This window comes from Papilio machaon, chromosome 1 (genome assembly GCF_912999745.1).
Source record: "Papilio machaon chromosome 1, ilPapMach1.1, whole genome shotgun sequence".
Lineage (NCBI taxonomy): Eukaryota > Metazoa > Arthropoda > Insecta > Lepidoptera > Papilionidae > Papilio > Papilio machaon.
Genome location: NC_059986.1, coordinates 8856289 through 8883702, shown reverse-complemented (window position 1 = coordinate 8883702; position 27414 = coordinate 8856289). Strand labels below are relative to the sequence as shown.

The 27414-nt window shown below is 35.0% G+C and overlaps 4 protein-coding genes across 4 annotated transcripts; 3 read left to right on the top strand and 1 right to left on the bottom strand.

Moving 5' to 3' along the window:
- Positions 1-887: 887 nt before the first annotated feature.
- Positions 888-1444, top strand: LOC106718812 (larval/pupal rigid cuticle protein 66). The gene is made up of 2 exons (XM_014512999.2): positions 888-945; positions 1046-1444. Exons 1-2 carry the CDS (start codon positions 934-936, stop codon positions 1418-1420), a joined length of 387 nt encoding a protein of 128 aa, XP_014368485.2. The 5' UTR covers positions 888-933; the 3' UTR covers positions 1421-1444.
- Positions 1445-3763: 2319 nt separating this feature from the next.
- LOC106718811 (larval/pupal rigid cuticle protein 66) lies at positions 3764-4334 on the top strand. The gene is made up of 2 exons (XM_014512998.2): positions 3764-3775; positions 3954-4334. Exons 1-2 carry the CDS (start codon positions 3764-3766, stop codon positions 4332-4334), a joined length of 393 nt encoding a protein of 130 aa, XP_014368484.2.
- A 1268-nt stretch (positions 4335-5602) lies between these two features.
- Positions 5603-6385, bottom strand: LOC106718810 (larval/pupal rigid cuticle protein 66). Its single transcript, XM_014512997.2, has 2 exons — positions 6341-6385; positions 5603-5971 (listed from the first exon to the last, which is right to left on the bottom strand). The coding sequence occupies exons 1-2, from the start codon at positions 6350-6352 to the stop codon at positions 5603-5605; spliced, it is 381 nt and encodes a 126-aa protein (XP_014368483.2). The 5' UTR covers positions 6353-6385.
- A 14006-nt stretch (positions 6386-20391) lies between these two features.
- On the top strand, positions 20392-21157 carry LOC106718839 (larval/pupal rigid cuticle protein 66). Its single transcript, XM_014513034.2, has 2 exons — positions 20392-20440; positions 20739-21157. The coding sequence occupies exons 1-2, from the start codon at positions 20429-20431 to the stop codon at positions 21102-21104; spliced, it is 378 nt and encodes a 125-aa protein (XP_014368520.2). The 5' UTR covers positions 20392-20428; the 3' UTR covers positions 21105-21157.
- Positions 21158-27414: the final 6257 nt, after the last annotated feature.

Below are 27414 nucleotides of genomic sequence, written 5' to 3'. Positions count from 1 at the left end.
TTGTCAAGACTTTAATGAGGTTGCCAGTTATCTAGACAGATTATAATTTTCCTGTGCATTAATACTAGGAACCAATTACTCTTTTAAGGCATATTTGATGGCAACTTGTATTCTATTTATACTAAGTAGAAACTTGTCCAAGATCTTGAATGTTTTACATCGGCCGAGGCACGTCTTTTTGAAACAAAATTAGGTCAGACGGATCTCTCGTACGAGCTATAATTTTTGAATATATTGATAGCACTTGAATAGCAAGAAATACATTTTATTTCTTGCAATAAAAAGATTTTAAAACTATCTTTGAAGATGAGGAATTGTAAATGCAAACATTATTTTCAGTTGCTCAAACTATTTGCCCCCTAACCGTAACCAAATCATAACTGGAACATCTACAGCATTCACTGTGTTTAAAAAAAAAGTTTAAATATTGGTTAAATATAGAGGCCATTGTAGGTTTTAATCATAAGCCACGTATACACACGTTAGTAGCTGGCATGTAAGAAGATGGCGCGATATTTGATTTTGTGACAAGTGGAGGGAAGAGGTCGACGTACTAGGAATACGAATTTAGAATGTTTTCATATGTATACGTCTTGGAAGTAACAAGCATGCAAGTATCTTGCACCAGTGACATACACGTACTAGAAACAAGCATGCCAGGTACTGCTCCATTTTACAGGTATGTGTATTCACGCCTTTACAAAAGAAAAAGCGACTGCAATATTTTATAGACAGGTTTTTGTTTACAAATGATTTTAAAGACTAGCTGTAGAATTGTGACGTATTTTTAAACTTGACATTCATTTATTTCCTACTACAATTCAAAAAGAGAATTCTTGTCGATGATATAAATATCGCAGAAGGACTTTATGAAAGCATCAGATTATCAGAAGCTCTCTCAACAGTAACAACTGTTAAATCAACAATCCAACAATGCTTGCTAAGGTAAATAATCATATAAACGAATATATAATTTTGTGTAATTTTCATCATTTAATGAAAATTAGAATTTCAAATAATAGTGGCTATTTTTTACTTTTTACAGTTTGTTATCCTTTTCGCCCTTGCGGCATTTGTAGCTGCGGATTACTCTCAGTTTTCGTACGGTGTAGCGGACCCTTACACCGGTGACTACAAGAGTCAGATCGAGAGCCGCGCCGGAGACAGGGTACTGGGCCAGTACTCCCTGCTCGATGCTGATGGCACCCGCAGGACTGTCGACTATGCCGCTGGCGCTGAGGGCTTCAACGCTAACGTCAGGAAGGACCCCGCCCTCATCGCTGCTGCGCCCCTGGCGTACGGTGCACCCGCCTACCCATACGGATACGGATACAATAACCTTGGTTACGGATACAACTTGGGTTATGGATATGGTGCCCCAGGATACGCTGGCCCATACGCTTTCAGACGATTCTACTGAAGAAACGGATTGTAATAAATTACGAATAGAAAACTATGTTGTAAATAAATAAATGAACTTAAAAGTTTCCAAGATTTCGTATTATTTAATCCTCGATAACTTAATGATTTTATGAAACGAAAACATAAGGATGATAAGAAATATATACATAAATTTAACACCTTGAAGAAAATGTGATCAAAGCGCATCCGAATAAAACACATATTAAAAATAAGCATTACTTGTATGAGCTATGAATATGACTGTCCTTATGCAAAAAATGTTTTAAAACGGTTATAAGATATCAAGTACCTAACTAAGAGTTTTTTATTATTTCGATGGAATTCTGAATTAAAGGACCGGGAAGGTTAAGAGTTATCAAGATACTTGAATAATTTAATTACAAGATCACTTTAAGATATAAATTTTATTTCTAAAAGTTATTGTTTTACTAGTTAATTTTTTATTGTTTTTTGGCATTTATAAAACATTTTTAACACAACGTACGAAAAAATTGGATTCTTACCACTATTGAGCTTTTTGATTTCCCGATATTTTGAAGATAATCCATTCGTTATGGTCGCGGGAGTTCAGAAAGCCCAATCGTGGTAATAATACCGTTTTTTACAAATTTTAAGAAAGTAGTAACCACAAAATTTAAAAAGCATTTTTTATTGCTACAAAACTGTAAATTTTCCTTTATTAAGTAAAACATTGTAAATTAAAATACTCGCATTACATAACATTAGTAATTTTACTAATAGGAGTTGAAACGCAATAAATGGTTACTATACATATACGTAATACGTAAACATTTAAGATCTTATATTAATTCTACAATACCTGATTATTTTTCTAGTAATTACGAAATAACCGTGTATAGATTTATAGGATGCAAAACAACATTTACTTTAGGAAACAAAAATAAAGTGTCATGTTTATAGGATTACTAACTGTGCCCGCGACTTCTTCCGCGTGAAATATTATACTATCTTCAAGTAGCATGTTAATTATTCACGTTAATTATTTTACTTAATCGATATGCTATGAGTCGATGTATGAATGTGGAAGAAGGTTCGTGGTCTCTGCCTACCCCTCTGGGTTACGGTTGTGAGTTATGTTGTTGTTGTTTGATTTTATTTAAACTTATAAAACCCTAGCTGTCGCCCGCAACGCCTTCCGCGCGAAATTAAAGAAAAACTTAATGAATAGCCTATGTGTTCTTCCGGAGTATGCTCTCTATATACCTCTATGCTAAATTTCATCAAGACCCATTCAGCCTTGCTGGAGATACCTTCAAACAAACATACATCCATCTATCTAAACATTCGCATTTATAATATTAGTAAGGTTCCAACAAAACATATTAAGATCGAGTATATTAAAGGTAAATTTGAAAGTTACGCTAGTGATTGATAAATTGAAGTAAGCGTAGTATAGACGTATTACGAGATGATGAGATGATATTAAATGTGACCGGCTAAAGCGGTAGAGGAAGATCGAAGAAAGTATGGATGGATCGTGTGAAAAAGCATATGCGTATTAAAGGAGTGAATTCAGGTATGCCAGCTGATGGTGATGTACTGTGCATTGAAAAAGAGACATGATGATGATTATCTAATTTCCGTTAAAGCACCACATTATAATCGTAATTTATATACCATTGCTTAGCTGTAAGTATGTATTGAAATGAACGAAATATTTGAATTGAAATTTGAAACAATTTAAATTAAGAATTCATACATCTTGGTTAAATTTCGTCATCTATCTATATATATATAGGTAAAAGAAAGTTGTGTTAGTTACACCATTTATAACTCAAGAACGGCTGAATCGATTTGACTGAAAATTGGTGGGCAGGTAGCTTAGAACCCGGAATAGGACATAGGATAATTTTTACCCCGTTTTCTATTTTTTTTTATTCCGCGCGGACGGAGTCGCGGGAAAAAGCTAGTTATATATATAAAAGAAAGTCGTGTTAGTTACACTATTTATAACTCAAGATCGGTCGAACTGATTTAGCTGAAAATTGATGGGGAGGTAGCTTAGAACTAGGAAACGGACATAGGATAATTTTTACCCCGTTTTCTATTTTTTTATTCCGCGCGGATGGAGTCGCGGGTAAAAGCTAGTTCTATATAAAAATAATAAGTTCGTCGTACTTTTTTGGTAAGTTTTGATTTAGTATAAACTACATTATTATCAATTAATAAAGGAAGTTGAATATTTTTACTTGACATTTAAATGTTTCCATTTCGTTGCATTCATTTATAGTGTTCTGAAAGTACTATTCGATGGTATAAATATCTGTAGAGCTAATTTTATAATCAGTCTTACATCAGCTTTCGTCTACCAACTTGCAAGATGATTGGAAAGGTAAATCACTTTTACTTTATATTAAGAGAGTATTTATGAAAGGTTATATTCGATAATTTTTTTTCGCAACCTTTTCAAATATTTTTGGTTTCATGTCATCTTTGATAAACTTCTTTATTTGTAACATGTGAAGGGTTCAGATGTTCCCATTTATGTACAATATTTGTCAACTTTTCAGTTCGTCGTCATTTTCGCCCTTGTGGTCGTGGCTAGTGCTAGTGACTTCACAAGCTTCTCATACGGCGTGGCGGATCCTTACACCGGCGACTACAAGAGCCAGATCGAGAGCCGCGCCGGAGACAGGGTCCGGGGCCAGTACTCCCTGCTCGATGCTGACGGCACCCGCAGGACTGTCGACTACGCCGCCGGCGCTGAGGGCTTCAACGCCAACGTCAGGAAAGACCCTGCCCTTATCCCCGCTGCGCCCCTCGCCTTCGCCGCTCCCGCGTACCCATACGGATACGGATACCCTTACGGATATAATAACCTCGCGTATGGATACAACAACGCAGCTTACGGATACGGCGCATACCCTTACGCTTTCAGACGATTCTATTGAACAAACGGATTGATATAGATTATACATAATTTTAGATAATGCTTTTTAAATAAACTATAAAGATTACATAATTTTTTTTCTAAACTTTTCACTTCCCTACACATTAAGAGCGGTAATTAGGTTATAATTAAAGACGTTAAGTTGGTAAAAATGCATTATTAAATGCTTTAATAGTAATGCAATAGCAATGTAGGAAAAATATCGAAAGTACATACGCTTCCGTTATTACAACGATTCCTGACATCAAAGTAACTTTTTTTGTTAAATAAAAGTACTGATGATATAAAATAATGAAATATTTTCTGCGCTGTGAGTGCCGTTCTTTTAGTTAAATATAGCAAAACAATTTACAGTTTTCATTCGTTATGATTCTTATTAAAAATGTTTTTCCAATTCTCTTTTACTTTATTCAGTTTCAGTTATTTCCTTTATAATATTTATAAAAGGAAAGAACAGAATCAGGTTAAAAACAAGTCTATAAAGTGATAACTAAATGAGATAATGGATTAGGTTCTAAGAATTTTGTAAATTTTTATGGTTTTCTTGGTTGATTGATTTCAACATATGATTAGGTACGCGTTGTTTTTCTCGACCATAGAGATTTCACTCTAACTTATATCTCGCTTATGGAGATTTTTCGATTACACATGTTCGATTGCATTTGTAAAAAATGTTCCGGAATAAACCTCACCTTTATTTATTTAACTATTGTTAAGAAAACTTTACCTCACAAAAAGGCGAACACAATGAAGAAGAATGTTTGAGAAAGATTTAATAAAATACAAAGGATAATCAACAATATATGAAAGGGCGAGCCCTCGATCTATTCGAGTAGTAACCCCTTTAATCTCGACGAAGCCACTTCGCGTCAACCCGTACCCGTATATTTGTTTACGAACTACTCTTCGCGTACATTATACGCAGGCACGGGATCTCGGAATCTAATAAAAGACTTCAACGTTCCCTTTATATGGTAAGTCATATTGTTTGCTTTGTGGAATGTTTTATTGGCGTATTATTGATGCTCATATGTTCATATAATGTAATTAGAATGAAGATTTAATCTTTGTTGGTAAATTTCATAACTAGTGTCTGTGTATTTGGATAAAATCATTAAAAGAATAACTTAATCTCATGTAGTCATAGATTGTGTGTAAAAATATTAAAAAATAAATTTTTTTATAACCAAAACTGTGATATAAATAATAAAATTCACATGTTTAAGGTTTAGAATTTATTAAAAAAATACATTAAACTAAATTGTCAGTTCAGTAGAATCTTCTAAAAGCGTAAGGAGCAGCATATCCGTAGGCGCCGTAGCCGAAAGCCGCGTTGTTGTACCCGTAAGGGTATCCGTATCCGTATGGGTAGGAAGGTGCGGCGTAGGCTAGGGACGCGGCAGGGATAAGAGCAGGGTCCTTCCTGACGTTGGCATTGAATCCTTCAGCGCCGGCGGCGTAGTCGACAGTCCTGCGGGTGCCGTCAGCATCGAGCAGAGAATACTGACCCCGGACCCTGTCTCCGGCGCGGCTCTCTATCTGGCTCTTGTAGTCGCCGGTGTAAGGATCAGCCACACCGTATGAGAACTGGGAGTAATCCGCAGCACAAACAGCCACAAGGGCGAAGAGAAAAACAATCTGAAATAAAACATTTATATTCATAAAAATTCATGATAGTCCTTAAATTCATTACATTTGATTTTCACAACTTGCTATGAGTGCGGCATATTATTTATGTACATAGTTCGGGTAAGGGTCCTCTTAGTTCGAACCTTTTCTCTGGTTTACCTCTTTTCTTATCAACACTTTCCACATTCATTTTACCGCAAAATGTCATATCAACAGTATTTTATATTTAACTCATTTATAAGCTATAATTTAATATGTTAGTGTAAAACATTTCCATGTGTTTTTACACCACAATTAATTGAACGAGAACATCGGTCCAATTACGAATACAAGAAAATTCAACGTAACTGTTGTAATGATTTAATTAAAATTAATTACCTTAGCGAGCATTTTGTTTGTGCAAGTGATTGTGATTGCCTGAGAGATTACAGACTGATGTCCATTGAAACAAATCGTACGATATTTATACTAAAAAATATCGAGAAATAAAATTGATAAGTCGGAAATTAAATGCCAAGTTTGCAAGTCTTCAATAAAATTTTAACATCGATAAAACATTTCGCATTTTTAAATGTGTGAAATTAAGCTGCATTTTACAGATGAACATCACATTTTGTTAAATACCAAAAAATAGTATTTACCAAATTCATTTTTGTTAAGTTTTTTCCGCTTTTTCGTGACATGTAGTTATTTACTAGCTAAAATATCGTAGGGTTATTCTCAAAAGCTAATGTACTCATCGCGAAGCATACTTAAGGCGGGTGAAGGGAAAATGTTTACGACGGAAAGTGTACCCGAGACCCTTTCTCCATCATATCATCATTCCAGCAAATTCCACGAATATGTAATGGAATAAACGATATGTAACACTACATACTCATTAATACATAATGTCGTTGACAAGTACGACGTATTTTTTCGTTCTTAAATAATTTTTCTTACCTATTAAAAATAGGATAAATAAAATAATCCCATGTATTCGATTTGTGGATCAAAATCAGGACTATTCGATAATTATAACAGAAAAAATTTATTTCTTCATGTTCTTTTTTTGCAATCAGTACTTTCAAGTATTTCAGTTCAATTTTATTTGCGAAATACAAATTGATTTTCATCTGTATCGTAGAAATACGTGGTAGAAAAATTAAAAAGGCAAACCTAGAGCTTTATCTGCTAACCGTACAGAATATTAAATAAAACCGCAGTTTTAACATGAAACAGAAGCATCGACTAATTAAATTACGATCTTGTCGAGTCCGTGTCCCGGAGGTCGAAGATTTGTCCGTTTTACTGAACTCTGCTCCCTTAATTCGATTTCTAAGCGAGATAACTTTTAACGTAATATTGATGTTTTTGGTGACTGTACACAAAAATAATTTGTTTTGTCTATTAACTTAAAATGAAGCATAACATAAATTGTATAACATAAAATACTAATCATATTGTGTTGATTGTTAAACAATATTACATTCTTTGCAGTGGGTTACCGATCAATCGGACCAATGGGAAAAAAATCCCATTGGTCCGAGTCCAAGTTAAATTGATTTGTCTGTACAATAAAAAATAAATTCAAATGTCATAAGTGTTGTCTGGTGTCTTCAGAGCATTTTACCAATATTCATCTATAGACCGACAAGACCGGTGGGCATCTATTCAGCCTCGTAACGCCCACTGCTAGCTGCTGCTGCTATGATCGGTCCTGTTGGCATAAATAAAGTTGTGACAGCGCACCCTGTCAACGTCAAAAAAAAAATGTCACAAAATCCTTTTTGTACTGTAGCTGTCATCTCATATGTACATTACATTTAAATATGTACATTTATCCGGCGTTCTTACGGTGAAGGAAAACATCGTAATGCAACCTGCACATATCTGACAAGAAAGTCAAAGTTATGTGTGAAGTCAACCAACCCGCATTGGGACAGCGTGTTTGACTATGGCCTAGTCACCCCTAACTTGGGGTAGGCTCCGAGCCCCTCAGTGGGGACGTATTTTATGTCATGTAATTTTTATGTAATTTTCTATGTCTATGTAGGTGTTATATATATTTTGACAGAACCAAAAGCGATAGCAGCGCCTTCCTCACCGGTTCAGATATCCTTGTTTGACTATATAACTCTAGCGGTTAAAGAACGAAGAGGTCACAAACTTATAAACATTGTTTCTTACTGTGGGTCACTTACCGTTGGTTTCTGAGATCGAAAGCTCTGTACAATACATGTCGTCATCCCTGTCACTATCTTTGACAAAATTTAATTAAAAATAAATTTTAAACGGGGATTTTGGCGTCAGAAACCCACGATTAGTAATCTTACTAATATTATAAATGCGAATATTTAAATGGATGGATGGAATTATGGATTGTTGTTTGAAGTTATCTCTAAATCGACTCTAAGGATATATATAAAATTTGACATGGATGTAGAGCATAGTCTAGAAGAACACATTGGCTACTAAGTTTTTTTAAATTCCGTTCAAACAGAGTCGCGGGCGACACCTAGTGAAATGATAAATCATAAAGATACGTGCTGTTTTAGTAGTTTTCACGTTAATATTTTTAAAGTTCAGTATATTTGTTCATTTTTTAAAGTGCAATATAGAGCGAGAGAATTTATTAAAGTTATAAATCTTGCTGACGCCAGTGATAAATTATTTTTATAAAAAGCTTATAATGATTTAGTTTAACAAAAATGATTTATTGGAATTAATTCTAGTGTAGTAGAGTTTCTAGACTTTTCTTTCATAATAATCTAGATAAAAAGGGTATTTAAGAGTTGGCATCCTAAAAAGTTGGCTGGAACAAAACATGTTTAGCCAAACAATCATATATCATTCCCTTTAGCCTTGTAATCTTTATAAATGTACTATGTTTAGAGTGAAACCATTTTGAATTGACATTATCGTAATAAAATACAATTTTGGTCAGATCAGATTTCAGATCACTAACAACTTTCTACAAGGACGCCTACAAGGTTCTCTATAGCAATTAAAATTTTGCCTTTTGATTGTTGTCTTGCGCTTAAAATAGTTTTTTTATCTATAACTTGTTTTTTTTTACATTTCTTTTCTTCCTACTTTTCGTTTCTTAATAAAAGGTAAAATGTACTTTTTGCCAATAAACTGAGGCTGTCAAATCGATTACTATTTTTTTTCAAATAAGGCGCTTATTTTTTATATTCACTGAATTAAAAAAAATAAAAGTACTTCCTACATTTTAGAGGTGATAATTTTAGATAGGAATTTAAATGTCAGAGAAGAGAAAAATACGAAATTCTAGGAATAAAAGTAAATCTGCTTATAGGAAATTAATTAAGTTTGAAAGCTATTGGGAACAGAATTAATTTAAGTAATTGAAAGGGAACATTTAAGTAATTAAAAGAGGACGAGTTCGTTCTAGAAATACGTAATTGTTTTAAGCAAATCAACATTATCAGTGGGCCTAGCACGAATATTCAGTTGCCTTCGTATTGTCATCGTCAATTATGTCGAAATTATTATGAGATTTTTGGTATACTTTACGACGGCGAGATTTTAACATGCACCTTGGTAAAACTTATTTTAAAACACTAGCTGTCATCCTCGACACTATCCGCGCAGAATTAAAAAAAAAAACCTAATTAGTAGTAAGTTAAGTAAGTAAACTTAAGTAGTAAATCAAATTTCAGCGAGATCCATGAAGCCATTCTGGAGATATCTTCAAACAAACACCCGCCCAACCATTCGCATTTATAATATTACTTTTTAAAATTTTAATCTGCTACGTGTTCTATTTGATACTCTATGTTTATGTAATCTATCTTTATAATGCTACTTATTATATTACAAAACAATTAATATATTAATATTAACATTTTTGTGTTAGGAAGATCAAAGTATACCTTTACTTCACTTTTATTTTATTTCGAAGCCATAATTTACATTTTACTAATATTATATATGAGAAAGATTTAGATGAATGTATGAATGTTTGCAACCATGTAATTCCAGACCAGCTCAACAGATGTGGATGAAATTTGAAGCAGAAATATATTACGTTCTGGAATCATATTACTTCCATGAATTAAATAAAATTAATGACATGTATAAATGAAACTGCTTCGTAAACGTGTGCGATGTAACAGCGATGATATTTTATCGCATTCGTCTATCAAATGAAAGCGAATTTTCATCAAACGAATTCATCAAAGCCTACATTTCATTCATAGCTACGTTTCAAAAATGATGACATTTTGTTTTATTACTTAGCGTTTTACAATATTACGTCATAATTATTTATAAACTAGCTGTTGCCCGCGATTCTGCGCTTATGTTTTTTTCCAGACTATCTATATCATCTATGCCAAATTTCATCAAGACCTGTTGAGCCGTTCTGGAGATACCATCAAACAAACATCCATCCATCCATCCAAACATTCGCATTCATAACATTAGTATGATTAAGCTTAATTGTCAATTTGATTTCCTTAATTTTGTAACAAATTATTAGAACATATTTTAAAAGAGAACTTAACAAGATTTATTTAGAAAACTTGAGTATATTATATATAATCTGTACTAACGTACGCCTTATTACCGAATTATTGTTGAATGACTGTCATTACTCCGATGGCACTCACGCACTGAACTCTATACATGGACAGGCTATAAACCCGTGATATTTGATGATATAGAAGGAAATTCAAGAGGCGCGTATAAAACGGAACGAAGCATAAGCTGTTCATAGAGGCCAGTGCGCTCACGATTAATAATCTATAATATAAAAATAAAAAAACTTTAATATAGTGTTGCAGTAAACTAGAACATGATAAGATGAAAAAGATTTCATCCACCGTTAAGGAATAATGCACAATTCTTGTTGTTGACCTTTTCGTGTTACAACCAATTCGCAAAACCAAGGCATCCTAACGATACTAGGAATGTATTAAATAATTGAAGCTCGACAACAAAACACGCGACCAACTTGGCAAATTGTTGACTTATCTATTGCTATCACGCAAAACACAACAACGCAGATTAAAACCCGCAAACAAAATCTAATATTTGTCACTAAGGTAATACCTTAGGGTAGGTTTCTGTTACTAAATCTCCACTGATGGATACCAGGCCATTCAATTGTTTTGTTATGGGTAGGTTAAGTGAAGTAGATACAGTGAAACCTGGTTAAGTGAGACATCAAGGGACCTGCAATGTCGTTTCACTTATAGAGGTATTCCACTTACCCAGTGTCTCAGATATACAGGTATAAATAAATATCTGTCTCATTTACAGAGGGTTCCATTAATAGAGTTGAGAATACAGGTTATTTCAGTTATACAGCTGCGATCATTAAATAAAATAACGTTCAAAATTTGTACTTACGTACTTGGAATTACATGTGGAATTTGTGGGTAGAATAAGAATGAGTAAACAATCAATGTTATCTCAGTTACAGAGGTTTATGCATATAAAATTTACTCGCTGTCTCAGTTATAGAGGCAAATATGATGATGAATCGAAAGAACAAATCCCAGATATAGAGGTTTACCTCGTCCCACTAACAGAGGTAATTCAATGCCAAAGTGTTGGGACCTCAGCATGAGTTCCAGTTATGGAGGTTTCTCGCTTATCCAGGTCCTACTTAACCAAGTTTCACTGTACTATAAAAAAATCTAAATCTCTGAGCTTATTAATTTACCCACAAAGGTTAGTTTTAGTAGAAACATGTTCTTTTTTCATTTGTAACGTGTTAACCTCTTTATTTGATATGAGTTGTCGTAACCGTGGGTTTTCATTATTTAAACACTCATACAAAAACATATCCTCTCTCTCTTTGTCATTGTAAAATCATAGCCATATGTTTTTTCACTTGTGTTTTGGCATTGGAAATATACAGTGTTAGGTTTAAGTAATTTTTGATAAGAAATTCAATATTTAAAATTGTATAAATAAAATAATATAAAATTTAGAAAGAATTCTAATAATTCCAATGTAATATTAAGTCATTATAATGGCCACACTGGGAAAATTATGTGGGGGGTAGGATTGAAGAGGTGGGAGAAAAAGTGTTTAAAAGGTGATGTTTTAAGTCGAATCGGCTCCTTTTTGCTGTAATAATTGTGCAGACGAAGAAAATTACTGTGTGTATCGTGGAATAAATTGTATCTCCCATCTACTTGAAGTGTTTTTATTATACTTCAGAAGTGGTATACTCGTGCGTCCACAAAAGTGTAAGTACAATTTGTTTCTCTTAATCTGTGCATATTATACAATACATTTTTCGTTTTAACTTGGTATTAACATCGCAATAGGCAAGTGTAGTTTAAAATTAGTGCAGACAACCATATTTAAAAGTGATTTTTCTCCACGTGGTTGCTGCCATGTGGTTGCAAAAGTGATTCCTTTATTAAGTGAATGGTGAGCACCAGTCTTCTTCAGCAAGGTACTCGCCTACCCGTTCACAAGTTTCACAACACCTTCGATAGTTTTCCTTACGATGTTTTCCTTTACTAAGTGGTCAAGCTACAAGAGTATGCGCAAATTTGGAGGTGCTTCATGGCACGTGGCCGTGCTGGGGAAACCTAAAAATTCTTAATAAGACCATGTGCCATCCGTCTTCCATCCAAGCCACTAACTGTCATGTTAATAAGATCCAGACTTATTCGTATATTTTATTCCTATGTTGTGATGTTTAGGATGGTGTCTTCTTGTAATTTAATTGGTTACGATTACGGTACAAAAATCACAACTTCACCTGTGGCTTTTTTATGCAAATTAGTGGATTTCACAAGTTTTTCGAGACACCGCCTTTTAAAAAAAAAAAAAAAAATTACATATATATATACAAAAGTAAATAATATCGGGGGGTTTTATAAAGGGGGCTGAAAATTTGCTCAAAAACGGCCTATCTTTCATAGTTTCCGAGATATCAATCAAAAAACATAACTCGGGTTGTGAGATCATTATAGCGGCTGTTAGCTTAGCTATAGATTTTACGACAGACATACCTGTAGAATCGTTACACTATAACATCAAATCTTTTCTTTAAAGTATTACCGATTATATCTTATTGTACGAATATATCTAAGGTTGGTATGTAGTACTGTGGTAGAACATAGGAATTACATACATTGAAATTTGAGAAAAGCACCATCTGGGTTGGCGTTAAAATATATCTCAGGATTTTATTGTTCTTGGTTTTGATCAATCAACGTAGAGTTTTTATGTTCCTAATGTAGGAAGTTTAATCAATAATCTTTTAGAATTAATATACTTTATAATTGTTTGATAAACTAATAATTGTGTTTATGATTGAGTTTCAGGATATGGAGAAAGAGTCTGAACAACGGCGAAGCGATGACCGTCGCAGTTTGGAAACTCCCAGAAGGAGCATCGCGCGAACCCATGCTGAACATCGCGATGACTCGAACAGACGTAGTCGCAGTCCTTTGCGGTCAGGGGAACGAGTACGAAGTGCTAGTCGGAATCGAGTTCGTGAACAAGAACTGGAATCGGAGCTTGAGCGTCTTCAGCGGCTGATGAATGAGGCGCCGCCATCTGCAGTACGCGAGCAGCGGCGATCTCGCTCGCGCACGCGAATTGGACGTTACAACGAGCACCGCAACCGAAGCGGCGTGCACCGCGACCGAGGCAGCACGCAGCGCGACCGAGGCGACGTGCATCGTAGCAGAGGCAGCCTACTCCACCAAAGAAGCACATCTCCCAGCATCCGAAGGAATGCCAGGTCACGTACTCCAGCTTATTCTACAAATGATTTAGTTAACATTCTAAATTGTTTAAGGGATGGTGTTAAGTCTCAGCCAGATACGCAAGCTTTGCCTAATAGTAAACGCGTTGACCATAAAAATATACTTCCTGATTTTGATCCTTCTGCTAAGAATCAACGCATCAACGTTTGGCTGCGTAAAGTTAATGAATGCGCTACTGTATATGGCTGGGACGACAAGACCATAACTCATTTTGCTTTACAAAAACTTCAGGGTTTGGCCAAAGTTTGGTATGAGGGTCTCGACTCTATTCTCTTTACCTGGCCTGAATGGCAAAGCAAACTTCAGAACGCGTTTCCCTGCGAGCAAAACTATGGCCAAGCACTTGAAGAAATGCTTAGGCGAAGAAGTAGGATTAATGAACAGATAGAGATATATTATTATGAAAAGTTAGCACTTCTTAGCTTATGTGACATCTCGGGAAAACGCGCTGTAGACTGCATTATCCACGGAATCACTGACAAAACAATGAAGTCTAGTGCACTCGCTCTTCGTTGTTCGCATCCCGACCAACTCTTACAGTTTTTGATGAGTAATAGGGATCTAGCTTACGATCGGTCAAGCTTTAGAAGGTTTGATAATAACAATGCCAGTACTAGTAAACCATTTGCCAAACCACCAATTAAACCTAATCAGGGTCCAGGGGTCTTCTGTTTTAACTGTAGAGAGCGAGGACATCCCTACCTACAATGCCCAAAACCTCTGTTAAAATGTGACCGATGTAATAAGATTGGGCATAAGACCGAAAGTTGTTTTTCAAACCCTGATAAGGGTAACAAGGGTGCCGGACAAACAACCACCGCTAAAACTATGTGCATCTCTAATCACAGTCCTAATTCCAAATATAACAGGGACGTGCTGGCGAATGGGCAACCCCTAGATGCATTCATAGACTTCGGTAGCGAGGTGAGTCTGTTGAAAGAATCTGTAGCGAATACTCTCTGTAGCAAATACGACAACGTCCCTTCTTACATAAAAGGTTTTGGAAACGAACTAGTTCAAACTATAGGCAGTGTTACAATCAATCTGAACATAGACGATGTGAACGCTAATGTGCCCTGTAAGGTAGTCAAGGATAGTTTTCTAGAAAAATCTTTACTAATTGGACAAACATTTACTGAACAACCACATATTAAAGTTTACAAGGATGCAACAAAGTTAACGTTCACATCGGATGGATCGGATTTTCTGTTTCCTGATTTCGAATGTTCAGATAATGATTACGTGCGAATTATAGCCCATGAAAATGTAAAGATCCATGGAGCAGCCACTATTCGAGCATGCGTTGATCCAGTTTTCAGTGGGACAATATTGTTAGAAAATACAGTAATTGGAAAACCCCCCCAACAAAGTCTTGTTAATGGTGGCGTTTACTGCATTAAAGAGGGGCATTTGGACATCACTGTTCTTCCATTTATGACTCCTTGCACCGTACGAAAAGGGACTTGTTTGGGTAGAGCTGAAAAAGTACAGCTTGTAAATCAAATTTCTTTGGGTTTATCCCAAATAACCGACCGCCAGCTTCCTGAAATAGAAGAAAGTCAGATCAAGTTAGGTGATACAGTCGCTGAGGGAGACAAGGATAGGCTATTATTAATGCTTAATAAATACAGACATTGTTTTGCATCAAATTTGAAAGACCTGGGATGTACAAATGTAACACAAATGAATATAGAGCTCAGCACTCAACGCCCCATTATTTATCGACCTTATAGATTGTCTCACGGGGAGCGCGACACGGTTAGAGAAATGGTAAACGAGATGATGAACGCCGGAATTGTCCGCGAATCTGTGTCTGAGTACGCCAGTCCGATCATTTTAGTACGCAAGAGAGACGGAAAGGTCAGAATGTGCGTGGACTATAGGATGTTAAATTCGGTTACCATTAAAGAAAGATATCCAATGCCAATCATAGAGGACGAAATAGCCAGACTGTCGGGTCAAGCTTGCTTTATTACGCTTGATTTGGCCTCCGGATATTATCAGGTACCTATAGCTGAACAATGCAAACATCTGACTGCATTTGTCACACCTGACGGCTTATATGAATTCAATCGTATGCCGTTCGGCTTGGCAAATGCACCAGCAGTATTTCAGCGCATGATGAATCGAATCTTAGGATCTGCTCGATACTCAAAGGCCACAGCTTACATTGACGATCTTCTAATATTCGGTAAAAATCCTTCAGAATGCCTAGACAGGCTTGAAGAGATACTCCAGCTATTGGAAGGGGCAAAATTGACATTAAACTTATCCAAATGTGTTTTTCTTCGAAATAAAATTGAGTATCTCGGATACGAAATCTCAGAAGCAGGCATAAGACCAGGTGAAAGGAAAATAAAGAGCGTAAGTGATTTTCCTAAACCAAATAATGTTCACGGGGTACAACAATTTCTGGGACTTGTGAGCTACTTCAGAAAATTTATTAAAAACTTTGCACAAATAGCTTATCCTCTCACCAAACTATTAAAGAAGGAAACTTCTTGGCTTTGGACTGAAGAACAAGACACGGCTTTTGAAATGTTGAAGGCTAAATTAGTCAATAGACCAGTTTTAGCAATTTATGATTCAAATGCCGAAACTGAGCTGCATACGGATGCGAGCAAAGTTGGCATAGGAGGCATTCTGTTGCAAAGGTCTAATCCGGAAGACAGTTTTCGACCCGTAGCGTACTACAGTCGACAAACGTCGCCCGAAGAAAAGAACTTCCATTCTTATGAATTGGAAACTCTAGCTGTCATATGTTCCTTAAGGAAATTTCGAGTCTATCTGCTTGGTAAGGAATTTAAAGTAGTCTCAGACTGTAGTGCTTTGCGTTCGACTTTCCTAAAACGCGACCTTATACCACGGATAGCTCGTTGGTGGCTGTTACTGCAAGAGTTCAATTGCAGCATAGAATATAGAGCAGGAACCAAAATGGCTCATGTCGATGCACTCTCTCGAAACCCGGTGACGCCTAGCTGTTCGGAGCCAGCAGAACTGTATCCGTCTGTTATGGCTATTAGCAATGACGATTGGCTTCTCACTCTCCAGTTAGGTGATTCCGAACTGTGCAGGATTCGAAACATCGTAGAGACTGAACTAGATTCGAAGGGACTACAATATATAAGGGAAAATTACTTTATACAAGACAACAAATTATTCAAGCGTGTCAATGGTGATGACAATCCTAAATGGGTTGTACCAAAGGGAGCAAGATGGCAAATATGCAGGATGAATCATGATGATATCGGGCATTTCGGTGTGGAGAAAACTCTTGAGAGAATCAAAAGAAACTATTGGTTCCCCAAAATGTCCCGTTTTGTGAAGAAGTATGTCAACGCCTGTATAGAGTGCGCGTATGCAAAAAGCAACACAAAAGGACGTGAAGGATTTTTGTACCCTATCAATAAAGTTGAAATACCATTCCACACTCTGCATATAGACCACCTCGGTCCCTTTGTAAGATCAAAAAGGGGTAATACTCACTTACTTGTTATTGTCGATGGCTTCACAAAATTTGTGTTCATAAGGCCGGTGCGCAACACAAAGACATGCAATGTGATACGCGTACTTGATGATATTTTCTACACATTTAGGATACCTGATCGTATAGTGAGCGATAGAGGCAGTTGTTTCACGTCTCACGCTTTCAAAAAATACTGTTCTGAAAAAGGCATCAAACACATTCTGAATGCGGTCGCTAGCCCAAAATCAAATGGACAAGTAGAGAGGTATAACCGTACCATACTAGATTCGTTAACGGCCCAGAATATGAAACACCACGAGGCAGACTGGGATGTTCATGTTGGTAAGGTCCAATGGGGTCTTAATAACACTGTACAGAAGACTACAAAAAAATCCCCAGTAGAAGTCATGTTTGGTCGATGCATGAATGGTGAAAGCAACCCCTGCCTCAATGAGTTAACAGACAATAGACCTGATGACCTGGCGGCGGTGCGTGAAGAAGTTAAGAACCGGATCGATATGGAACAACACAAACAGAAATCTTACTACGATAAGGGTAGAGTCCCCGCAATCAACTACAGTGAAGGTGATCTGGTTAAGATAATTAGGACTTCATTTGATAATGATGGGAAGAGCAAAAAACTGATACCTTCTTTCATAGGCCCCTTCAAAGTTACACAAGTCCTGGGTAATGATAGATACCAAGTTGCACCTATACCCGGTTTCGCGGGCACTCATAAAAAACACAAAACTGTAGTAGCCTCAGACCGCATGCGTCCATGGATACATGTCGCCGCTCTTGGGTTAAATACGAGCGATACTAATAGTGATAGCGAACACAGTAACGATGACGACCCTGAAACGTAATCACAAATAATTTTTTTGTAAATAAGCCTAGTTTATTTTATTAGGATATTGATATACTTCACTACATATATTGTTTCTGTTCTGTTTCAGATAGAGCGCGAGAAGTGATTGGCTCGTGTCTCTGTCTTGAATGAAAATGATTGAAAGAAGGAAGAGATGACATAAGGTCATGGACGAGGATTGATTGGTTCGTCATTAACTATGAATTGATTACATATTGAATATAAATTGAGATCGAGATAAAGTGATTAGAATTGATGAGTTTGGTTAATTGAAAATAACGATGACTATTCCTCTTGAGATCTGCAAGAATTGATTGGTTTGCAGATCATTGTAATAATATCCATTTAATAACCTCTATCTATAGTTTCGCTGGTACTGTACCCATGTGTATTATTTGGAATAAAACTGTAAAAAAAAAAAAAAAAAAAAAAACTTATAATTATTGTAAACAAATAAATTAATGAGATCAATTATGTAAAAATGATTAGATAGTTATATCATAATCATTGGAACCTAAACGTTTATATTTTTGAAAAACTTCTTATTTCCAATTAAATTTGATTTGTCTTAGGTTGGTATTCACATAATAGGATACGTGATATATATTCTTTTTCTGTACTACAATTTTTCATTTTCGAAACCCGATGAGTTGTGAATACCTACCTATCCTGTGTTTATTCAGGCCAAGTGTTAGGTTAATCACCTGATTCGTGTTCGAGGGCGAACACGATGTCAGGATGGTCGAGTGTTAGGTTTAAGTAATTTTTGATAAGAAATTCAATATTTAAAATTGTATAAATAAAATAATATAAAATTTAGAAAGAATTCTAATAATTCCAATGTAATATTAAGTCATTATAATGGCCACACTGGGAAAATTATGTGGGGGGTAGGATTGAAGAGGTGGGAGAAAAAGTGTTTAAAAGGTGATGTTTTAAGTCGAATCGGCTCCTTTTTGCTGTAATAATTGTGCAGACGAAGAAAATTACTGTGTGTATCGTGGAATAAATTGTATCTCCCATCTACTTGAAGTGTTTTTATTATAACAGTAAGACGTTTAAGGGAACACAGTTTCGTGACTAGAGCTACTAGGGTTAAATAACAACACTAATAAATTCGTAATATCCACGTGTGGAAACCGACGGACAAGTAAATACGTTCTATTATTACTAGCTTCGAGTTACCCATACATACTCTGTTTTGACACGTTCGCGATGAGTTCACAGCAAAGTAATTAAGCAAAAGAAATATTGTACCGTTATTTGGTACTAACTAGTTTTTTAATTTAAAATTAAACGTTGTATCTTATCTCATATCGTGTGGTTGTCTTTTGATTTATCCAGAAATATTTAACAGAACGTTCTAAGTTCCTACGAAGTTACTGTTCTAACACTGAGTTTGGCTTCGGAGTTATTCTGAACGGCGAAGGAAAACACATGAGAAAAGAAAAAAAAAGTATATTTTTTCGTCATTAACAAAAGCAGAGTAATGATAGAGAAAGAAAACTGTCTTCATTGAAAAACTTAATTTACACCTAAACCTAATTTGTCAATAGAATAAAAATCACGAAATTTTGATGAATTTTGTCCATGACAGTACAAATATATTCTCGCAAATTTTCATGCTAGACCCCCCGGATCTATTTTGCGTAAAAACAATTTCGATTCTCTAAATTCAATCTCAAACGAGGCTTATGTAAAAAGTCTCAAGCTTAGGTTAGTGGAGAAACAAAATCAAAGCGGATCAACGAAGCAATAAATGTCTGAAGGCAAAGAAGTTCCGCGGATCTTTGCGCAGTAAATCGGCAAATGCGATGGAATTTAATTTAAATTTTATTTTTGCAATGAAAAAGAGATTCACTTTCAAATCGAGTTTATTTTGTTAATTAATTTTCTAAACAAAGATCTATTCCGTATGTATAACTTTTCAAATAGAAGTTTACCGTGAAGTGTTTTTAAGTTAAATTTTAAAACTCGGTTTAAAATAAATTTTATTTTTTAACCAAAATTGTTAAACAATTTCATCATTTTGATTTTATTTAAAACGATGGCTATAAAGTCATTTTAGATGAATGTAAGGCTGTGAATTAATCTTCATAACATAAGAAATTACTTAATGTTTTGTAATAAAGTTGACAAAATACAGTTTTATTTCAATGTCGATAAAAGTGTGTACTTGTAACCGGTATTTTTTTCTACTTTTCTGTGCTTGAATGTTTACTGACCGCTCTTACTCAGATTTGGACTTGACATTTAGGCACTTCCTGCTCGCTTGGTATGGAAAGATAACTTGAAGATTTTCTACGATATAAATACATGTGGACAATGAAATTGGTATTAGTACATCAGCTGTCATCGACATAGTCGCAACAGTTACCACAATCACAATGTTCGCGAAGGTAAATTGTGTTTCTTTAAATGCAAAATATAAAAGTAAAAAGTCACTAAACATTTTATAGTCTAAATGAATTTAATGAATGTAGCAAATGGTTTGTCTTGTCTTGTCTTGTCTTGTCAAGACAAGACAAACCATTGTTGACAAGAATTCAAGACAAAACCTTGTTTGGAAAAGGAGTTTCATAGTCAGTTTTAGAAGATTAAGTGACAAAACATATTAGTGCCGCATAAGACTATAGCTATAGTTCATAGTTAAAGACATTAAGCGGTAATTTTTATATGACGATTTTTTTTTTTCAGTTTGTTGTTGTTCTCGCCCTTGCGGCTGTGTGTGCTGCGGATTACTCCGAATTCTCATACGGTGTGGCGGATCCTTACACCGGCGACTACAAGAGCCAGATCGAGAGCCGCGCCGGAGACAGGGTCCGGGGCCAGTATTCCCTGCTTGATGCTGACGGCACCCGCAGGACTGTCGACTACGCCGCCGGTGCTGAGGGCTTCAACGCCAACGTCAGGAAGGACCCCGCCCTCATCGCCGCCGCGCCTCTTGCCTACGCCGCACCCGGCTACCCTTACGGATACGGATTCCCTTACAGATACAACGCAGCTTACGGATACGGTGCCCTAGGGTACGCTGCACCCTACGCTTTCAGACGATTCTACTGACCTGACACTTATGGATCATTGTAAATATTGGATTTCTAAATAAACTGTAACCTATATTCACTTGTTTTACTTATTCACATACAAATGTCCTTTTGGGCTTCATTATTTAATGAGCTATGGCTCGCAACTCCGTCCGCGTGGAATTAAAAAAACAAAATAAGTATAATTTACAAAAAAGATAACTTTAAATCAAGGTACTACTGTTGTTCAACTTCCAAATATAATTTACAATTATTTTATACTCATATTCAATGTAGACAAAAACAAAGCTTTCAGTGTACCAAAATAAACATAAAATGAGTACAAAGAACGTTACAGTATAAAAACACTGGTATTTTAAAGTAGAATTTTCTTTTAAATGTCCCAATTAGTGCGAGCGACCTAACTCTCCAACTAATGATGTACTCCAACTCGCTTGTACACTGCTTGTGATCGCTACTCGTTCGTTGATCGGCTGACTCGTATCTTGTGTCAAGTCACGTACTGAAGAATAAGCCTTTGAGTAAATGAATCAAAAATTGTCCCCTATGTGTTCCAAAAAAATTGTGTCATAAAAATTAAAATTAATAAGTAAATGTAAGTAGTAATTTATAATTTAATTTGATTATTATTTTTATTGTTTCAGGTAATGTGGAGTTTTAGAAACGAAAAACGATTTGGTATGTCAAACGTAAATTACTTTAACATCTTTTAAAAGTTATTTTTCTTTTACTGGAAAAGATCAAATAAATGTAGAAAGGTAATCCCCAGCAGCAACAGCTTAAAGTTTTGTGCTATTTACTAGTATCTCAACTAAACTAAAATAAATAATAATAAAAAACATGAGTTTTTTTATTATTATTTTTATTGTTGTATTTTTAGAAGTTATTTTTAAGTATAATTTTTTGGTTTAGAATTACTTTTTTTTATTTATTTGTAAATCAAAATTTTATTTTTATTTTTTCTTCGGTCGGTCATGAAAATTTAATCCAAAACATTAAGGTTTTTTTAAACTGCGCGATGACCACGTGATGGCCAGAGAGATAACGAATTTACATCATCAGGTCATCGAACATTAAATATAACTGAAGATTTCTACGAACTCCTTCACAAATTCCTTCGAATAATTGAAATAACAATATGTTTTTGTACTTGTATTTCTACAGTGGAAATTCACGGTTGCGAAGTAGAGCACGCCGTTTAATTTTAGATACCAAAATGTAGAGTATTCGGACGACAGAATATTTTACATTCACATCTAAAATTCCACTGATGCCCTTGGTTGAAATAAAAATAAGGACATATCCCTTAGAGACAAGAACGGTAGGTATACGTACACGACAAGAACACGTAATGTTAGCGACACTAAAAATGAAATAAATAATAAAAATGTTTAAAAGTAGGTAACTTACTTTACATTTTTAAAGTTTATTTACTGAATATAAAATACAGGTCTATGCAAACAGCGGAAAATTTAAACCTTACAATGTTGAAAAAAGAGCCGGTATAAAAACTCAAAGCACATGAAAAATGTATTTAACAATGTACATATTAGAGCGTCCTTTGAACGTTCCCCGCAACTCTCATTATGGATTTAGTAAAGTATAAAATTTTAACTACACTTCGTGCGACATATGGTTTATTGTATACAAGGCTGTATTTTCTTGTCCATTGTTAATTTAGAACTATTTTTAATTTTTTATTATCTGAATGTACTTGCACCTATATATTAGCGATTCTTTAATTAATGTTCTCTTAAACAATAATGGTTATATCTTTCGACAAATGAGTTGCGACAAAAACAAATTGTTACATTGATTATTGGCATAATGAAACAATATTTTTTTGAACAGGATTTGAAGAAAACATTTTATTTCTTATTTAGTTTCATACGAGGATTGCATCGAGCCATCTTAAGAATTATCGAAGGAGCGCCGGCCGTTCGAGATTTCAATGCCTAACTCATCCTATAAACGTGTTGTAAATAGTACACAATATACAGCGAGAATATATTTTTAAAATAGATTTCCATTGCCGAAAAACACGAAAACAATGTTAAAAATAGGTTAGTTCACAACAGCGAAAAATTGTATATAAAATTCGAGTTTAACCAGAAAAGATTAACAGTGTTATTTTATTTTTAAACGAGTATATTAATGGAATTAAGAAGATTATTTTCAGTAAAATCAATCGCTAGTAATAAATGTAAAGTACCCAGTAATAGGGATAAATAAACATAGGTAAGTAATAGAAGTACGAGTAAATAAGTTGCATTCTATATTGCGGATTGTGGCACACGAGAGGGCTATATGTTTTCAATTGGCAGTAGATCTCGTGCGAGCGTCAAACGGCACGGAGTTGAAGATATTCGTTTTTATTTGCACCATTGGCTTGTGTGAAATCGATTTGCACATATACCTCACAATGTATGGGACATAGATTTTCTTTTTACATTATAAGGCGGTAACGAGCAAGTGGCCATCTGAATTCGCCGTTTCAGAGAAGCGACCGCTGCCCATAGACATCTCTAATTGCAAATGCGTTGCCTATCTTTAGTCGACGAAGGAGGGACGCATAGGAACAGGAAATATCCTCTTTCTGTGCGTTCCCTCATCCGCCAAATCCACTTCCCCTTTCATTATAAGAAAAGGGTGAGAATGGAATGTGGACTAAATTTGGGCCTCCGGCACACTTACTCGTCAAACGAAACGCGGAATTTCTTTAATAAAATAGATATTTAGGTTAAAAATTATTCGTCCATAAAATATATGTTAGCGCAATTCGGTATAAATAAACACCTGGTTAGAGCGTACTTATGTACTTAATACATAAGTGAACTAATAAACATGGTTGTGGTACGAGCATATTATGTTTTAACGTAGAATTTTATCTATGTTATACATACGTTATATACAAGTAACGTATCTAAATGTCTTAATTCAACTTTAAATAATGTTTACTCAAAGCTTCTGACGACTCTTTAATTTATATCTTTACAACGTTTTAGAATTTATTAAATTCAAAAAGGATTACTCTTTGATGCTACTTTATATTCAAAGAAATTAATTAAATCGAGAACCCTCGGATGAAACTGACAAATGATTGATAATATTGAATCGTATTTTATTCAATTGCTTTATCCCAGGAGAATAAAAAGTACGTCTCATTCATTGGTAATTAATAGGATTTAAAAAATATCTTCGCTACGGATGCCTTTAGACATAAACTGAATGGTTAATCATCTATTATTCTATTTTATACAAAGAGAAAAACTCGTCCAAAAATATGTCATTTTTGTAGAAAGCCTAGCAAACATAATTGCGAAACGCGATTCGTAACGTCATCGATAAAATATGTTAAGTATGAGGTTAGTTGGTGTACTTTATGCCTGGTAGGGGCGCTGCGCAAATTTTAATACAATTGTTGCTGAATTTACGAAAGTAGTGGAACCCGTCCGAAAATCTTGCTAATATTATAAATGCGATTGTTTAGATGGATGGATGGGTTGTTTGTTTGTAGGTAGCTCAGGAATGGCTCAACGGTTATCGATGAAATTTGGCATAGATGTAGAACGTAGTCTGGAAGAACACATAGGCTTCTTCTTAAGGGCGACAGCATCGAGGTTCGGCCCTCTCGGGCACCCTTGAATCGGAATGCTAAACGCGTAATGAGTGACAGCCCAAGCCGACGTCCCCTCTCGGGGGCCCTTGCGCCCAGTCACTCCATGGAGCGTCCACCGAAGCGACCTAAGAGCTCGGTGACCTCCCAATCCGGTAATAATAACGAAGTAACATCCCGAGCCGAGGCTCCTGAGGGAGCCCTCGAGCCTAGTTACTCTTAAACGAGGTTTAGGCTAAGCGCCATCTGCGCCCGGCCACCTCAAGCCCGGTGAAACTGTAAATGCCTCCTCAAGGCAAACAGTGACTACTCAGTCACAAAAAAAAAAAAAAAAAAAAAAAAAAAGGGCGACAGCAAGTAATTTAAAAACAGCTTTTTAATCTTCTAAGTTTTTTTTTATTATTATGTTTCAACATCGCTTAGTTTTCAACTTAAAAGATAAATAAACATCATTTTAAATAATAATTGAATGAATTTTTCATGCATTTATTCTGTGCCGATGGAGTTGAGTTTCACGATTCTCAGTTAATGCAATTGACACCGTTTGTTAACTGAAGTGAAGTCCGGTTAGAACGCAATCAATTCAACCAAGTTTATTTGTAAATGGAGCGTACATTTTGCACAGATAACTAGACTGAACACTATCTTTGATTTATCAAGTACTAGAACTAGCCCACGTAGTGAAAAAACACATGCAATTGAGTTATATGTATTTCTGTTACAATTTTCATCCCGACCCGTTCATCCATCCATCCAAACATTCACATTTATTATATTAGAAATATTATAGACCCTGATCAACATATTAATACATTAGTTCAGATCCTTAGAAAAACCAAAAATATTTTTTTTTAATAATATTAACAATGGTCAAAGACAACCTGTACCTTTATGAAAGAATCAAATATCATAGTTCTTTTACAATGTCGTCTCAGTCCTTATTTTATATGCATTAGAATCTATTTTTTGTGTTATTTAGTTCACTAAAGTACTTGAAAATCACCTGCACAAATTACGCATTAATTCGTAGTACCGAACAAACTTTTCTTGTTATAAATTCTTCAACGTCGATAAAACAAAACGATAAGGTTAGAACAAAGTTCTTTATTGGATCACTCAATTATCTATGAGTTCATTATTATGTTTGGAACACAATTTTACAACATAATAAATCAATAAAAAATCATATTGTTTATTTCAAACAGCATTGTTGTTATTAGTCTGGGCACGTAACTACGATATTTTGATAGAATTTTTCTTATAAATTTTCCCCTGAGTTATGCCAATAAAATTGTGACTTATGCCTTTTATATTTTTTACACAATTTCCAATACAATATTACGAAATATTAAGGTGTATTTATTTTTTATAACATGGCCAGTATCGATATTGACCTTTGTAAATATCATTTTCTGTAAACAAGTCTGATTAAACTTCGATTCTCCAAACGAAATAAAAGTATTTTTTGTATTTTATTCTGTTTGTAGGAACAACATGTTTGATTGAACTTTTGCTATATTTATCAATCACATATTATCTTTGTAAAATATCCGTATTTCAGGGTTAATTTTGAGCAAAATATTTATTGTTGATGAATGTTTTTAAAGTTCATTGTACAAACGAGGAAAGGCAATATCCGTCAAAAGTACCATTTTACCGATTTAGGTTCATTTTCTTGCTCCATTTTACATAGGGTAGTATTAAGAATGGTATAAGACATGACGAACATTTAAATTCCGTCTTTATATCTCAACAAATAGTATTCAACATTAAATAATAAATTGTTCCCATTGAGTCGACTAATTCTTCTTGCGGAAAATTAAATCGATTACATTCCAGAAAAGTAAAAGGTTTTTAAAGAAAGATTTTCCTAAGTCCCAATACCAATATGTATGATAATGTCGCAAGAGCGGTTTTTGGTCGGATCTTGTTTTAAACAGTACGCACCCATTACGCTGAAAGGCCGCACCGCTTAAGGCGACCATATCCTTTATTTTAAGGATTTAGAAGTATTGAATACTAATACTGGGATATATTTACAATCCTGATCTCTTTAAGAAGACAATATTGTCTTACTTTATATTTACAATTTATGTCATTACAGTTTAACATCTTATCTTCTATATCTATATCTATATATATATAAAAGAAAGTCGTGTTAGTTACACTATTTATAACTCAAGAACGGCTGAATCGATTTGACTAAAAATTGGTGGGCAGGTAGCTTAGAACCAGGAAACGGACATAGGATAATTTTTACCCCGTTTTCTATTTTTTATTCCGCGCGTCCGGAATCGCGGGTAAAAGCTTGTATATATATAAAAGAAAGTCGTGTTAGTTACACCATTTATAACTCAAGAACGGCTGAATCGATTTGACTGAAAATTGGTGGGCAGCTAGCTTAGAACCAGGAAACGGACATAGGATAATTTTTATCCCGTTTTCTATTTTTTTTTATTCCGCGCGAACGGAGTCGCGGTTAAAAGTTAGTTTAATATATTTGCGTGTAGCAGACTTAAATACTGCCTAGAGACGTTGATAATCTGTTTGGCAAGTCGTTACGAAACTTAGCAGAAGAGTAGAGCATTGTTAAGAAGAGATAAGAGTAGCTTCACTAAACTTGTAACTAATTTTATCACGACAGTCAGGCGTAATAACAGATTAATATATTCGATTATTAATCTCTAAGTACTATACAGTACTAGTAACTAAT